Below are 14,108 nucleotides of genomic sequence, written 5' to 3' on the forward strand. Positions count from 1 at the left end.
ATTTTATCCTGTAACTTTTCCATGCCCAAGTCCCCTAACCCCTGAGTCTTAACTAAAATGGTTTCATCTCCATCAGAACCCTATAATTGAGTTGGCACGCTGAAAGGAAAAGGGTGGAATAACAATATTTACTTTGGGTTTAAGGATAAGATTGTAAGAAAGAGATCCTAGATGTTACTGCAAAGAGAATTTTAATAGATTTCTTTGCAGAAAAAATAAGCTATAATCAACATTCTGAATTAAATCTTTTCATACACTCTGAGCAAATTTTGGTCTACCTCTACAACCAAAATTTCCTTCCTCCATTGTTAGGCATGGTTTTCATAAATGTTATATTCCTGGGGGTTATGCATGAGTAACCAGCCACATCTTTTGGCCCTCACTTTTTGGTTCAGGTCTAAACACCATATAGGCCTGAACAACCCTCCAGGGAAACAAGGCGTCAAACTGGTACCACATTTATTGACATTTGACAAAGAGGAAAGGATGGGGAGAGAAAGTCTCTTGAAGATTCAGGAGGCCTTGTGTGGGCCCAATTTAAGACACATTTTTGCTAATCTAACTTCATTGTTTTTGAACTCTTTTTCTGGGCTCTTTCAGTATTTGTGACATGCTCTGCAAAGGCCTGTCTACTTGTGTGTCCTGCCACTAGACAGTGGTTCTCACCTGAGGGTGACTTAGGAAATGCAAAATGGCTACAGACACAATGGGCTGTCACAACAAGAGGAGTTGTGATTGGTGTCTAGTGAGTGCTGTAAACATTCTACAATGCACAGGACAGGCCTCCAACAACAAAGAGCTACCTAATCCAAATGCTGATACTACAGCGATCGAGGAACATTCCACTAGACTGGAAAGGTCTTAAAGATAGGAAACTCTGTCCACTAATACCCTAACATGCAAAAGGGGCTCAGCAAACATTGTTGTGAACTAAATAACCATAAATAGTATATATTTGTTCAGCAACCCAATCTTCATATTGCTTTCAGAATCATCATCTTAAGTGATCTAATCATTGGTACCTTGCTTGAGATCTTTTGATGGTTCGTAACCTTTAGAGATGCACACTGGTACACTGATGTTTAAAATTACTCCCTGGATTTCCTTCCAAATAATTCAATGGGCAACAGAAAGTAATAAAGTATAATTTGCCATAAATAGATAGCTGGTAAACTCAGATGTAGACTCATGATGGTTCATTCTATTTTTGCATGTATTTGAAATTTTCCAAAATAAAGTTTCTAAACTGTGAAACACATAAAAGAATAAAAATTCCTATAATACCCTCCCAATTGAATAGAGACTGAATACCTTATTCTGTCAGTGAAATATTTCTACTATCTTTCCACTATTTCCCTTCATCTCTACCTTCAGGACAAAAGTTGGCTGGTCCTTTAGAGTATTTTGTTCTGGAAAAATCAAATGTGTCTTCCAAAAAGTAATGTCTCTCTTGGATTAATTTTCATTTGACAATCACAATTTTTCCTTCCACTTTACCTACCTCCCAAAACCCTGCTAGTTTGGCTGAGAGGCTGAGAGGAAAGGAAATTAATATTCACTGAGTGCACATGGTATGCAGGTGCTTTTATTTTTTAAGGTTATGTGGTGGAAATCTGGAGAATTCAGTATTTCAAACATTTAACTTGCTAAGAATCAAGTATTGCATATGAATCACAGCAAATTTGAAGAAGACATTTATTGCTCTTTTATGTCCACACTTCTTTGTATACGTGCACTCTGTTTCAGAGGAAAGATTATCTTTCCTCTTGCCATTTTTTAAATTCATCACTGATGTAGTGTAACCATCTTTATTTGTATAAGCCCAACCATTCTCAAATGCTGTGAAGAATGGTACAGCATCCAAAGCAAACAGTACCAGCATGACTGTACTTCAAAAAATTTCACAAAATATGGTAGGATGGCACCACCTCAAGTATTTTAATTGTTTTGCCATAAACCATAGAATGCATAAACTATTCATGTTTTCTGCAAGTTTTTGTGAGTTACAGTCCAAAAGTCACAGAACTACTTCTGACCTTTAATACACTTTAAAAAAAAAAAAAAAAACGCTTTTAAATAGTTTACACATTTCCTAATATCTTAACCCATTAGGGGGGCCAACTTTGAAAAAAATTTATCTTCCTTTCAAAATTCCTCCTTTCACCCAGTATTTGGGTGATATCTTGAATAGAAATGTGATTAGGGCTGAAGCGGGGAGGGGAATATGACAGACAGAAGCTTATATTCATGGCAGTTCTACAAAAACTAGAATGGACTTGCACTTGGGATGAGGCAAAGGATTTAAGAACACAGGCTGTAGGATCAAAGACCTGGGTTTGAATCCCAGACCTGCCATTTATAGATTGCATGCCAGTGGGTAGGTTATTTAACCTCTTTCTATACAGAGGTGCCATGAAAATTAACTACAATGATCCACATAAAGCATTTAACACAGAATCCTGTACCAAGTAAACTTAAGCCTATACCAAGTTTAATAAATGTTGGGTCATCATCACCACCACCAGCACCTTCATTTACTGTTGAAAGTTTAGGAAAAGAATACTGGTTCCCAAAGGACTTGAGATCAAATGTGGCAAAGATGTGTTCCATTACAAACAGTGCCCTAGAAGAGGAACCCAAAATTATTTATGTACTCTTAATGACCTACTCCTCCTGTCCCCTGGGGGAAGAAAACACCACCTGAACAGTGTCCATGTTGTTATTGGCAGCGGTGGTCACCACTTTCTCTGCCTGGCTCTCTGCCTTTATCAGCTACCCTACAAAACCTACCAGTTTAAAAATAAGATGAACCAAGTGGGCAGGGAGCACTGGAGTTTTGGCATGGCCTTTGAAAGGCACCAATGTAGCATAGGCTAGTGAAGCATTTCCTGGGGATTGGGGAAATTTTACCCCAAAACTTAATCTCAATATGTGATCTGCCTGCTCCGCAGGAGAATACTCATAACCCATTTATTATTCAAATAAGCCAATGCTATTAGGAAAATGGTCACTTTCCCTTTACAAATAACCTATTCCCTGTAAAGAGGAAGTACAGATTCCAATGTTCTGTACTGAAATGATTTTAGAGTCAAAGAAAATAAATATAAAAGGTGAGAGGAGCCCTCACAGAGTTGAAAACTGCCAAAAACCCTATCCATTCAGTGCAGTTAGGCCGTGAATCTGTACACTGCCCCTGGGAAGCTAGCCTAAAGTTTAACTTTCTCAATTTAACAAACAGTAAGCAATAAACTTTCTTCACCCACGTGCTTCTCCTCTAAAATCTAGCCTCAGCAAATCTCAAGAAATTGCTGTGATACTTGGTGAAACTTTCCTCCTGAACTTTTATGTAAAAAAAACTTTCAGTATAATTATATGAAGTTTGAATAAAAGTTATTACCTAGTTTACAAGAGAAATTACTAAAAAAAAAGCTGCTAGAATTAAAAGAATGAATGAATTGCTGGAAGTTATACTCCTGCAGTATTAATGGGTAATTATTGTCTGGCACGGGAAAAAGTAAGCCTTCAATTACTGCAGAATTACCTCGCTCAGAAGAGGTACAAGTAACAGATGGAGTACAAGGTAGTTGCTGTTATTGGTAAACTGCTCCCACCCTAAAAAATAGAGCCAGCTGTGGCCCAACTGTGACTCTTTTGCAACACGATTAATTTATTCTTATTTCACCTGAATCCAAGAAAAAGGAACTAGTATTGGAGCAAGCCGTTATGTTATCACTTTCAGATGATTGAAAACCAACAACGAAAGTAAAACAACAACAAAAAACATTGCTGAGGAACTACTAAACACCTAATCTGTCCTCTCATAACAACTTTAGGATGGCTGGGAAATGAATTATTTATTTTGCTCCTTCCAATGGCACAGATGCGTGCTGCAGCTGAGCGGGCAATGGAAGTCATTTGGGCCAAACTCCTCCTTTCCAGGTGATGAAAATAAACCCAAAGAGGTGAATGAGCACTCTGGGGTCTCACAGTCAGTGGGAAAGCCAAGAGCAGAATTGCAGGCTCTCGGCCTGGGGCCCATGTCCTACCCCTACATTCACCTACCTCTCATGGTGACCTTGCCCCTGTGGGGGAGAAGCTACTAGAGCCAGATACAACAAGGAGGACAGCACAGCTGCCCTTACAAAGCTCACTCAGCCAAACAAGAAACCACCAGGACCCACACACTTCTGTTCTGGTTGGTCTTTTCCGCTCCAGAGCCATGTCCCCTGTCTAGGCTTACCACATCCCAATCCAACAATGCTTAGATCACAAGTGCATCCCAGGGTGGCCCCCAACCCTAAATCTGATGTCAGCAGCAGTCAGCAGGTCTCCCTGCTAATATGCTAAGCAGCTAGAACCAGGCTGTTCACTGGCTCCTTTCAGTCCTCAGGGTGGGGGAGGTGGCCTGTAGCTCCCAGCCCTGGAATATCTCACCCTGGCAGCATAAAATCCACTTTCAGGCACCCAGTCTTCTCTCGGCTTCACACCCTTAGACAGCATTGCTTCTGGAGAGTGCAGGTTGCTTCTAGACAGGGACACTGTAATTACCTGGATATCAACTGGCCTATCAAGCCTATGCCAGATCTGGCTCTGCCCTGCCTGTCCTCCCAGGTCCTGACACCACACTTGTCAGGGCACTTCGTTCCTTTTGTCCTAGAAGGTACAAATGTTCCTGCCCAAGTAGGAAGAGGCCTGTTGGCTTCAAGTAATAAACAATTGTGTAAAATTCTGAAAACTGAACTATTACATGCATTTAGGCAATGGTTCTTAATCACCTTGCTCTAACACCTAAGATGGACATATTCCCATTACATCCTCTCAAAGGCATCTGTGGTTTTGAAAGCATTATAGAAACTTATAGCCTACACTATTAGCAGTAGATCACAGAAAGATGGGCCATGGACTGTGTGCAAGTATCAGTAAACTACAGACAGCTTTAACCACTTCTTGCACACTCATGGAAGCATATTTGAACATGAAAGTGGCATTACAACAGAATTACCACTCTCAAAAGAGGTATGAGTAACAGATGAAGTACAAGGTAGTTGCTGCTATTGGTAAACTGCTTCCAGAGACAACCCTGACCCCGGTCTAGTATTTTAAAGAAATAATTTGCAAAGGTATCACAACTCACAATGGCAGAAGGAATACTACCTAAAAGACTCATTGGACAAAGAATCCTTTTTTTAAGGCTACGAACAGATCTTTTGAATAAAAGTAGACCTTGATTTATAGTATGAGATCTTTGTCAGAAGAGCCCTGAGGCCCTTATACCCTGACTCACCTTTAGGTAGTGCTTGGTAGATCACGGCCAGCGGCTTGATAAATGTCCTCTTGTTTTGCATCATGGCCCAGATCATGGCAGCATCCAATGAGGTACAGGCTTCATCGGGAGACACACACTGCAGAGGCAGGGCAAAGCACAGTGTCAGAAGTCCCTTGAAAAAGCCTCACCAGCTAGGCCTGTACATTTAACTTGTGACCCCACATCAGACAGCTCACAGCTGTGTGCCACAGTATAACAGGAGATTTGTGGTTTTCAAAGAATCTTAATCAGGGAGCTATCATGGCAGGTCTAGGGCATCTTCAGCTGCACTGGAAGGTGCAAATCTCCTTGGGTGGCTTATAAATACTGGCCTCCCCATCCTTCTTCTCTACAAGTTTTAGATTAGTTTGAAAAATAGGAGGAGCTATGTGACTAATATTAGCTTTTCACCAAACTGGCTTCATATAAATGGTATGTGTAAATTGTAATTATCATTTATGATTGTGGTAAACTTCATGTTTTACATTATGAAGGTGACAAATTTTACATTTGTTGTACAAAAAGATAATCATGCCATCAAGTTTGTCTTGATTTTTTAAATCCTGGAATAGGCTTTGCTAAATAAAACTTTCTAAGGCCATCTTGCTTTTTGGTTATTTGTTTTGGTGCTGGGAATTGAACCCAGGCCCTTTGCACATGCTAAGTATGTGCTATACCACTGAGTCACATCCCCACCCTGGCCTTCTGCTTTTCATTTCAGGTCCTACGGTGTGCAGGCCATGAGATCAGCTGCTTCTAAGCATATAAGGAGCATGCCTGGGGTTCACGATACCTGGAAAAAGTATGACCACACTCCAGTACCTTTTCCTCTAAAATAACTCTAGCTCCTTGTCAATGCTTATCAAAGGATGACATTCTAAATGACACCCATTTGCCAATCATTCAACAATTCTATGGGAGGCACCCCAAAATAGCTAATTAAGGTCCAGCTCTCCCAATCACACATGAGCAGAGACATGAGACTTAATGGTCTTGGCTGCTCTGAACAATACAAAAGTCAGACATACAAGAAGACAACCAACAAAATACCATCCAAAACAAGACAAATGCCTTTATAAAAGCCTTCTTCATGGTTTTCAGAAAGATTTGCATTTTATTTCCCTACTTCACTTTTCCAATATTCATTCTCTTACTGTCCTGTTAGTTAAGTAACAGTCTATGACTCTACTTGTATCTCAGTGGGTGGCCCTGGGCTAGACACTTAACTCTCCAGACCTCCATTTCATCAAAAAAGGGTAGGGTTGGATTCAGTGACCTTTGAAACTTCCTTCTAGAAGGTGCTTAGGCTATTGTGACAGAAAAGTCTCAGAGGTCACTAGAAATATGGAAATACTACGTATATACAGCAAATGAGGAGAGCGCTGAAATAGCTCCACGAAACCTATGCTGCGTCACATCTCCTCTCTCATTCACTTTTCTACCCAGGAGGAAAGCTGGGTGTTACTATTTATGACTTATAGATGAGGACATAACAGGTCACAAGGGGTCAAGGAACTTGTTTTAAATCCCACAAGCAAGCAGAAGGCCTTCTGTGTCACTGCCCATGTTCTTTTTGCTACGTCCTGTCTTGGAGGTAACGCATGGGCTGAAATTCATGGTCACATCTCATTATGTCATCCTCTGGGGCTCTGAGCAAGAGTTCTACAAGGAAACATTAAGTTTAATTTTCACAGATCAATACACTGAGAAGCTTAGACGCTGTCAGCAGACTCAGACAGGCAATAGCCAAAGCCACCAACCTGGATCCCTGCTAAGGGCCTCCTCTCCAAAATCTCTGACTTCTAAAAGTTGTCTTTCTGCTCGGAGGAAACAGCTCAGTCCCACAGCCAAGCACTCAGTTCCTCATGGTCCTCTATCACTGTCCACTAAGCCCTCACCTTTATGCCCACTGGAAGGTGACATGTCCATGGAACTAAGACATCAATGAATCCAAAAGCAATGAAACAAATATAGTCTAAGTCACCTTGCATGTGTACCCTAATGATTATGATTTGTATGTTTTCACAGGTAGACAAAATTCTCAAAGAAATGGAGGCCTAAAGAAATATAATGTGCTCAGATCAATGGTAATCTAGTAGAAAATGATTTTTTCTTCTACATCTACATGTATTTCTTACAGCCTATATATTAAATGAGAGAATTCTATATTATTAATGTTATAGCTTGATTCTTAACCTTTGAAATTGGTAAGTGCCTACAAAAGAATGAAAAATTAGTTCATACTGCATGTGATACCTACCACAGAAATGCACATAGGAAATCACACATAATTATGCAGGTCACAAAAACAGTTATAACAGAAGATTCCTTTCACACGAAAAGGCCAAATGAGGTATCATAAATAACCTTGTGGAATACCTGCAGTAGCAGGCCAGCAAGGCCAAAGGGTTCTGTTATGGCAAGTGAAGGGGAGGTGATGTGAGACAAACAGGACAAACTGAGAAAAGCTAAAATATTAGTTAGCTTCTCTTAGAAATCTTTCTGAGACAAGTCAACCTTATAATTCATACAGAAGTCAAAAAGCTACTGCAATCCAAGTCTCAGCAGGACCTGGAAAATTAACCCTCCCAAGGAACTCACCCTTTCAGCTTGCTGCCATTCTGGCACTGCACAGTAGCTGGCTAGCACAGATAAAACCAGGCCTCTCCCTCAATGGAAAACAGTACTGATTTATCACTTATAAGCTACTTCTAAGTAGCACACATGCAAAGAGAAAAATCGTGCCATTAAGATTTATTCTCTAAGACTCCATAAAACTCACACTGCTCACGCTGACTTTATTACTTCAATTGGGCAGTTCCAGGGCAGAAAACTTCGACCTTTAATAGAGTGATACCATAATCCCAAGCCTCCCTTTATTCCTTAGGGAAGTGTGCAAAATTAGTCACTGTGAATTTGTGGTCCCCAACATATAGTAATTTGGAAATCAACTTCCCCCAGGTCACTGCCTTGTATAACAATGCCAAAAAACCAGTCCCTGTGGATGGGAGTCCACATACCTTAGGCAATTTCTGATGGCCCTTGTCCTTCTTGGTACATAGTGTCACCTCACACTGGAGGAAGAGCAGTGAGGTGTTGAACATAGACTTAAAAATAAAGCTGAATCTCTTCTTATCCATCTCAGCTTGTGGGAGAGGAAAGTATACTTTCTTGGTACTATAGAATTTCACAGATTCATCTTTAGGACAAATGTTCTCAATGATGGTGTAATCAGACATCCTATCAGGGTGTGAAGATGGAGATATAAAGCATGTTTGAATGGCAAATCCCAGTTCTCGGTCAGTCTTAGTGACAGACACCTACAAAAACCAGAAAGATAAATTCAGAGGTGAGTAACATTTTTTACTTGATGCATGAGGACAATCTACTATGACTGGGATATTCCTTCATTTTCATAAATGTTTATGAGCTTCTTTCTAATTACAAAAGTAGCATATGTTCATTAAAGAGATATTTTCCATTTAAACTTGATATGGATGATGACAATGAATTATTTGGTTCAAATGCCAACCACTAAATCTCAAATGCAACATGAATGTCCCTTCAATCTCCTGTAAGTCCTCTGAGAGACTAAAATAAAAGTATACCATGGACCTAAGTGAATTTTCCAAAATAAATAAAACATTTGCAGCTAAAAACCCTAATAGCATACTACTGTTTACTTATAGGACAAACTCTTAAAATTTGCTTCAAAAACAAAAAACAGTACAGAGGCAGAATTGAGTTAACACAGGCAGGAAAGACTGAGTTTCTAAACTGCAACAAATCAGAGCAAACCCAGAACAGTACAGTAAAGCTCCAGATACTGAAAAGAGTGCAATCTGGTGGCCATCATGGGCCTGGCAAAGTGTCCCAGCTGCTCACAGGACCACACCGCCCTTGCCAAGTACTCTCCCTTCACTCTTCAAGCCCAAGGGTATTTTCAGGGAAATCTAATCTGGAAACAGTTCCAACTCATTTACACTTCCCTCTTACAAAACATTTGTATGGGTCATGTCCAAATCTTGTTAAGGTTCTTTTCTTTAGAAACAGGAAGTAGTGGTTAGCCAAGTGTAAACAGAATCAAACCTCAACTATCCTGAACTCAGCTAAAATCCCCAAAACAGACTAGATTCTCCATTTGGTGACATGTGGATCTCTTTGTATACTGTCTCTCCCCCTTGTATGCCTCATTCCTTAACTAAACTTAGGATCAAAATAAACTTAAACACTTTAGAAGTAAAGTTAGTTCTTACCCCTGGGCCAAGAGCCCCAGAATCCTTTCAAAAGATGTGGAAAGATAAACAACTTTCCATTCTGAGATGCCCAGGGGAAATCCCTGACATCTCATGGAGCTCTGAATCCACAGCACTGTATCAAAGATCCCTCTGCGAGTACTACACAGTACTTGACCATAAAGATGATGAAAGCAGGAGGATGCAAATGAAGACCATTATGAGACTGTCACTTTGGGGTGACATTCTGTAAATATTTACACATCACTATTTTTACAGTGTTTCTGCAGAACAAGCTGTATCTTAGAAAGATGGTAAATTATGTCCATCCTACTGACAAAAAGTACCCTTTAACATGAGTTCAGCACTCATCAAGTATAACTCACTAAAAATGTGTATCAAAAATTCTGCAAATCTTTTCTTACTCTCAAGGGAAGTATGTAATGGCACAATGTCTAGGGTATCCCAAAAATTTGTCTTGGAGGGGAAAACACGTCATCAGCAAATCCTCTATGCTAAAATAGACTGGAATCCTGGGGACAGGACTTTGAGGTAGAGCACCTGTCCTGCATGTGTAAGGTCTGGGGTTTGAGCTCCAGCAATGCCAAACAAACAAACTGTACCACACATGAAGAGTAGAATACTGTAGGTTTTGAAGTGAGACAAGTGCAAGGAAGCTACAACTCCTGCTGCTCACATATATACCCCGCGACTCAGTATCCTCAATTGCAGAGTGAGAACACTAATACTTACACGGCAGAGTTAGTGAGCGAATTAGTAATATAAAAATTACATTTAAATAATATAGCTGCCAGGCAGTCAGAGTTAGAAATGTAAAAGTTATATGTACTTCACTTAACATTTTGGCCTCAAGGTCCTTTATTTACCTACAAATGCCTCAAGTTGATCTTTATTTATGGCAGAATCTATAAATCCTACTTTGAGAAACATGTATTTTCATATATATATATATATATATATATATATATATATATGAATAATAAATAGGAAGTACGGAGACGTCTTTCAAATGGATGGGTTAACAAGTGATGGGAGAGGGGATGGATAAAAAAAGAACTGAAGAAAGAAAAATGAAAATAGAGCTTTTATAAATGGGAAGGGGATCAAGAGTTGGATGGAGCAAGGGGCAGCATACAGCAAAAGAATTAAGATGTGTTATGTACATGTACCAATTCCTCACCATAAATGTCATCATTCTTTACGGCAATCATGTACTAACAAAAAAATGTTACAGGTAAACAACACAGTTTCTAGGCAGTCAATTAGTAGTATCATTCTAGATTTAAGTTTGGAGAGTTAGATACTGTATTCTTCCTTAATTGCTCAAGACAAATCAACTATAAAAGAAACTGCCATTATATCACTAATAGTCATCCAAAGATGACCAGAGAACAGGTGGCAACATTGGTAGCATCTTAGATTAAAGGAAGGGACTGTCGTCTAGAGGGCATGGAATACATGGAAAAGGGATAAGAAGAAAGGTGGGGAGAAAAATCCAGGAAATAGTTCTTCAGATCAAGTCAATGATTTATAGGTTTTGCTTAACCTAAGTAAAAAAAATTTCCTACCAGCAGTGGAAAACAAAGATGAAGCACAGTTGGTTGCTGTCCTATTTAGCATTTTAAATAGTTTAAATCTATTTTTTTTTAAATTTATAACATTTTCCCCATCTCTTAAGTTCTCCTTGATGTATTCAATATTTCAAATATATTTAGTAAAAAGACTTGGTCCACTTTTCACTAAATTAAACTACACAAAATACAGAGGATATTTGAAAAGATATAATAGGAAAACAAGAATAAAAAGGAGAAAAAAACTACCAGTAATATATGAAGCCAGCACTGCAGTAATGAAGGAAAAACCTCCAAAATATCCAGGATAAAGTACAGAAGGAAGATTAGCCATTGGTAAGCATAAACTAGCAAAACCATAAATTAGTCAAACCAGACACATACTTAGAAAACAAAGTACTGTTAAACAACGCCACTAAAATTCACAGCACAATAGGAAGCCACTGACCAAAGACACATATGTATTGTGCAGCCAGGAAAGCCAGAGGAAAACAGCACCCCTTGGATTAGAGGAGAGTTATGATTAGGAACAGTATGTGAAAAGCAGAGTTCTTTCCTCAGGGGGGAAAGTAGGGGCAAAGAAAGAAGGGACACTCTCAAAATAGGGATCACAAGAAGAGAGACAAGAGTCCACATGATCAAGGAAATTAACACGTGGAGCCAGCAGGTTTGGTCCCAGGGCCAGTGCAGATGTGAGAGTTACCTTTTTAAAACAGAACTATGTGCCCTGAAGTCACTTTTAACATATGGAACTATCCTATTTCAATCCCTTGAGCTCAGTGCTCCACTCACAGTGAAGCAGGACACCAGCCTGCAGCTTAGCACCCAAACCCAGCTCATCAGATGACAACATCCCTTGAGACTGGCAGACAATACCCCCAGCTGAAACACTACAGGTTCTGCCCACAGCACAATGGCAACAGACAGTCTGGTGCCACAAGGAGACCTGTCTTTTATAGAGTCCAATTTGTGAACCTACATAGTTGCACTGATAAGAAGTTATGTTCTGTCCCTTTCAAATGGCACTCTGAGGATACATGACAGTAGTACCTGTGGACAATAGTATGGATTATGGAGCCACAGAGTCCGGGGGAGGGAAGGATCCAAGTCTGAAGTCTTGTAGGTAGCAGCTAGGTGACCTGGGACAAGTATGTTCCTCAATTTTGTCACCCATACAATGAAGTTACTATTTCCTGTTCTCACAGGCTTGCTTTGAAGAGTTAATTAATTACTACAGTGCCTACAACTATATTTGGCATGCTGTACACCAGCAATAAAATTAGCTGCTGTTATTTCATTATTAATCCCACTACCTAATATTTTGCAGTCATTCCAGGTTTATGCTATGCTTGATTATTGGCTTTATATAGGAAATAGTTTTAATAAATGTATATATTTAGATAATTTATGGAAATAATTATTTCTGTGACATATGGTAGCCAATGGTATTGACTTAAAAATAAGTGCAATTTAAAAGACAATGGGTGAGGCGATTTGAAACATTTCACGGTTAACTCTGACAGGGCCGCTTGCTTCTAAACTATTGTTCTAAATACCAGCCTCAAAGCAAGCGCAGAGCTTTACCAGAATTCATACTCTACTCTTATTATTTTTAACATTTATCTACCAAATATTTTCTCCATTTAGCATAATGTGTTAAATACTGAATTTTCCTATCTTGTTTAGAAAGTAACCTGAAGCATTTTCAGAGCCAAGCCGTCACTCCAGGCAGGGAGGACCATGAGGAGAGGAAGGAAGAGGCCCGCGGCAGGAGCGTTAGCTATTGTCTCAGAACTGCAACTCGGAGCTGAGCTGAAAGCCCAAGGCTCAGGTTAGTGGTCTCACCTCAACATAAATGTGTCCATTCTCTGCCACAGAGAAGATCCCTTGGGAGGGCACCAGAAACAGGTCAGTGCTGTACAGCTCCATGTTGAAAGTGATGTTTCCATTGGGCTGGTCCTGGAAGCTACTGGGATTCCTCAGTTGCCTCAAGCTACAATTAAACTGTAAAAAAAAATCCACAGAAAAAGATAAAGCCCTTCACAGGAAGGAAGAAGGTGCTGTAGCTTTATAAGCTCTGGCCCCTAACATACAACTATATTTTCTGATAGTCCCTAGTGAAAGCCAAGTAAATGGACAACACTGTTCATGAACTACCTACTAAGAGCCAATACATACCATGACAATTTCAGAACGGCTGAAGAGGAAAGCATCTCCTTCATCTAAATCTCCTGGAAATCCATTATCACCTGACTCCAAATCTTCATAACCATCTGGCCAGCCACTGCCATCCCCAGGCAATGGAACCTGTAGCACAATCTAAAAGGCAAAGAAAGCATAGTCATTGTTACAAACAAAACAAAAAACCCCTAACCACAGGCATTTTGGTCTACTTCATATAAATACCTATGTACCAATTCAGACATGAATTTAAAATCTGACTTCAACATAAAAAATCCACAAGCTTTAAGGATTTCACCTACAAAGTTACAAAAACTGACCAATACAAGTTTTAGAAAATATCTAAACTAAAATTTTATTTTCCCTGATGAAAAGTACATATTTATTTGATAACTCCATTGAAAAATTATACATTATTTCCTAGAGTGAGAAGACTATATACTGAAACAGTTGAATGGGATTGTCACCAAGCTTATATTGTGGGGGAAGGCTTTTCCTTTGGGCCTTTACTTAAAAACTCTAAGCAATACTAAGAGTTGGCTCTTGCAAACAGCTTTTATTATTTGTTCCCTTTAAAATTTGCAGAAAGTCTGGCTTCACTTAGAAACAAAGAACCTAAGGTTTATAATGGAGTCAATCTCATCTTTCCTCTTTTGCCCAGTATCTTTCTGTATGGTGTACAGATGCAGAAAAGAATATGTTCTTTTTCAGAATAATCTATCTTAACACTGGCTAAAATCATTGCTTCTGGATTAGTTCTAAGTAACAGGGAGAAGATCTGTCAAGAGCATGATT

At 39.4% G+C, this 14,108-nt stretch overlaps 1 protein-coding gene across 1 annotated transcript in view; it reads right to left on the bottom strand.

The window, feature by feature from the left end:
* Positions 1–14,108, bottom strand: part of Tgfbr3 (transforming growth factor beta receptor 3) — a 192,440-nt gene that overhangs the window by 20,143 nt on the left and 158,189 nt on the right. Inside the window, exons 11-14 of the mRNA XM_003478932.5 lie at positions 13,311–13,451; positions 12,978–13,136; positions 8,326–8,625; positions 5,285–5,402 (exon numbers count right to left, since the gene is read on the bottom strand). Coding sequence (XP_003478980.2) covers positions 5,285–5,402; positions 8,326–8,625; positions 12,978–13,136; positions 13,311–13,451 — 718 coding nt within the window. The remainder of the gene's footprint in view (positions 1–5,284; positions 5,403–8,325; positions 8,626–12,977; positions 13,137–13,310; positions 13,452–14,108) is intronic.

This window comes from Cavia porcellus, unplaced genomic scaffold (assembly GCF_034190915.1).
Source record: "Cavia porcellus strain 051 isolate PalLab524CR breed Dunkin Hartley unplaced genomic scaffold, mCavPor4.1 scaffold_1, whole genome shotgun sequence".
Lineage (NCBI taxonomy): Eukaryota > Metazoa > Chordata > Mammalia > Rodentia > Caviidae > Cavia > Cavia porcellus.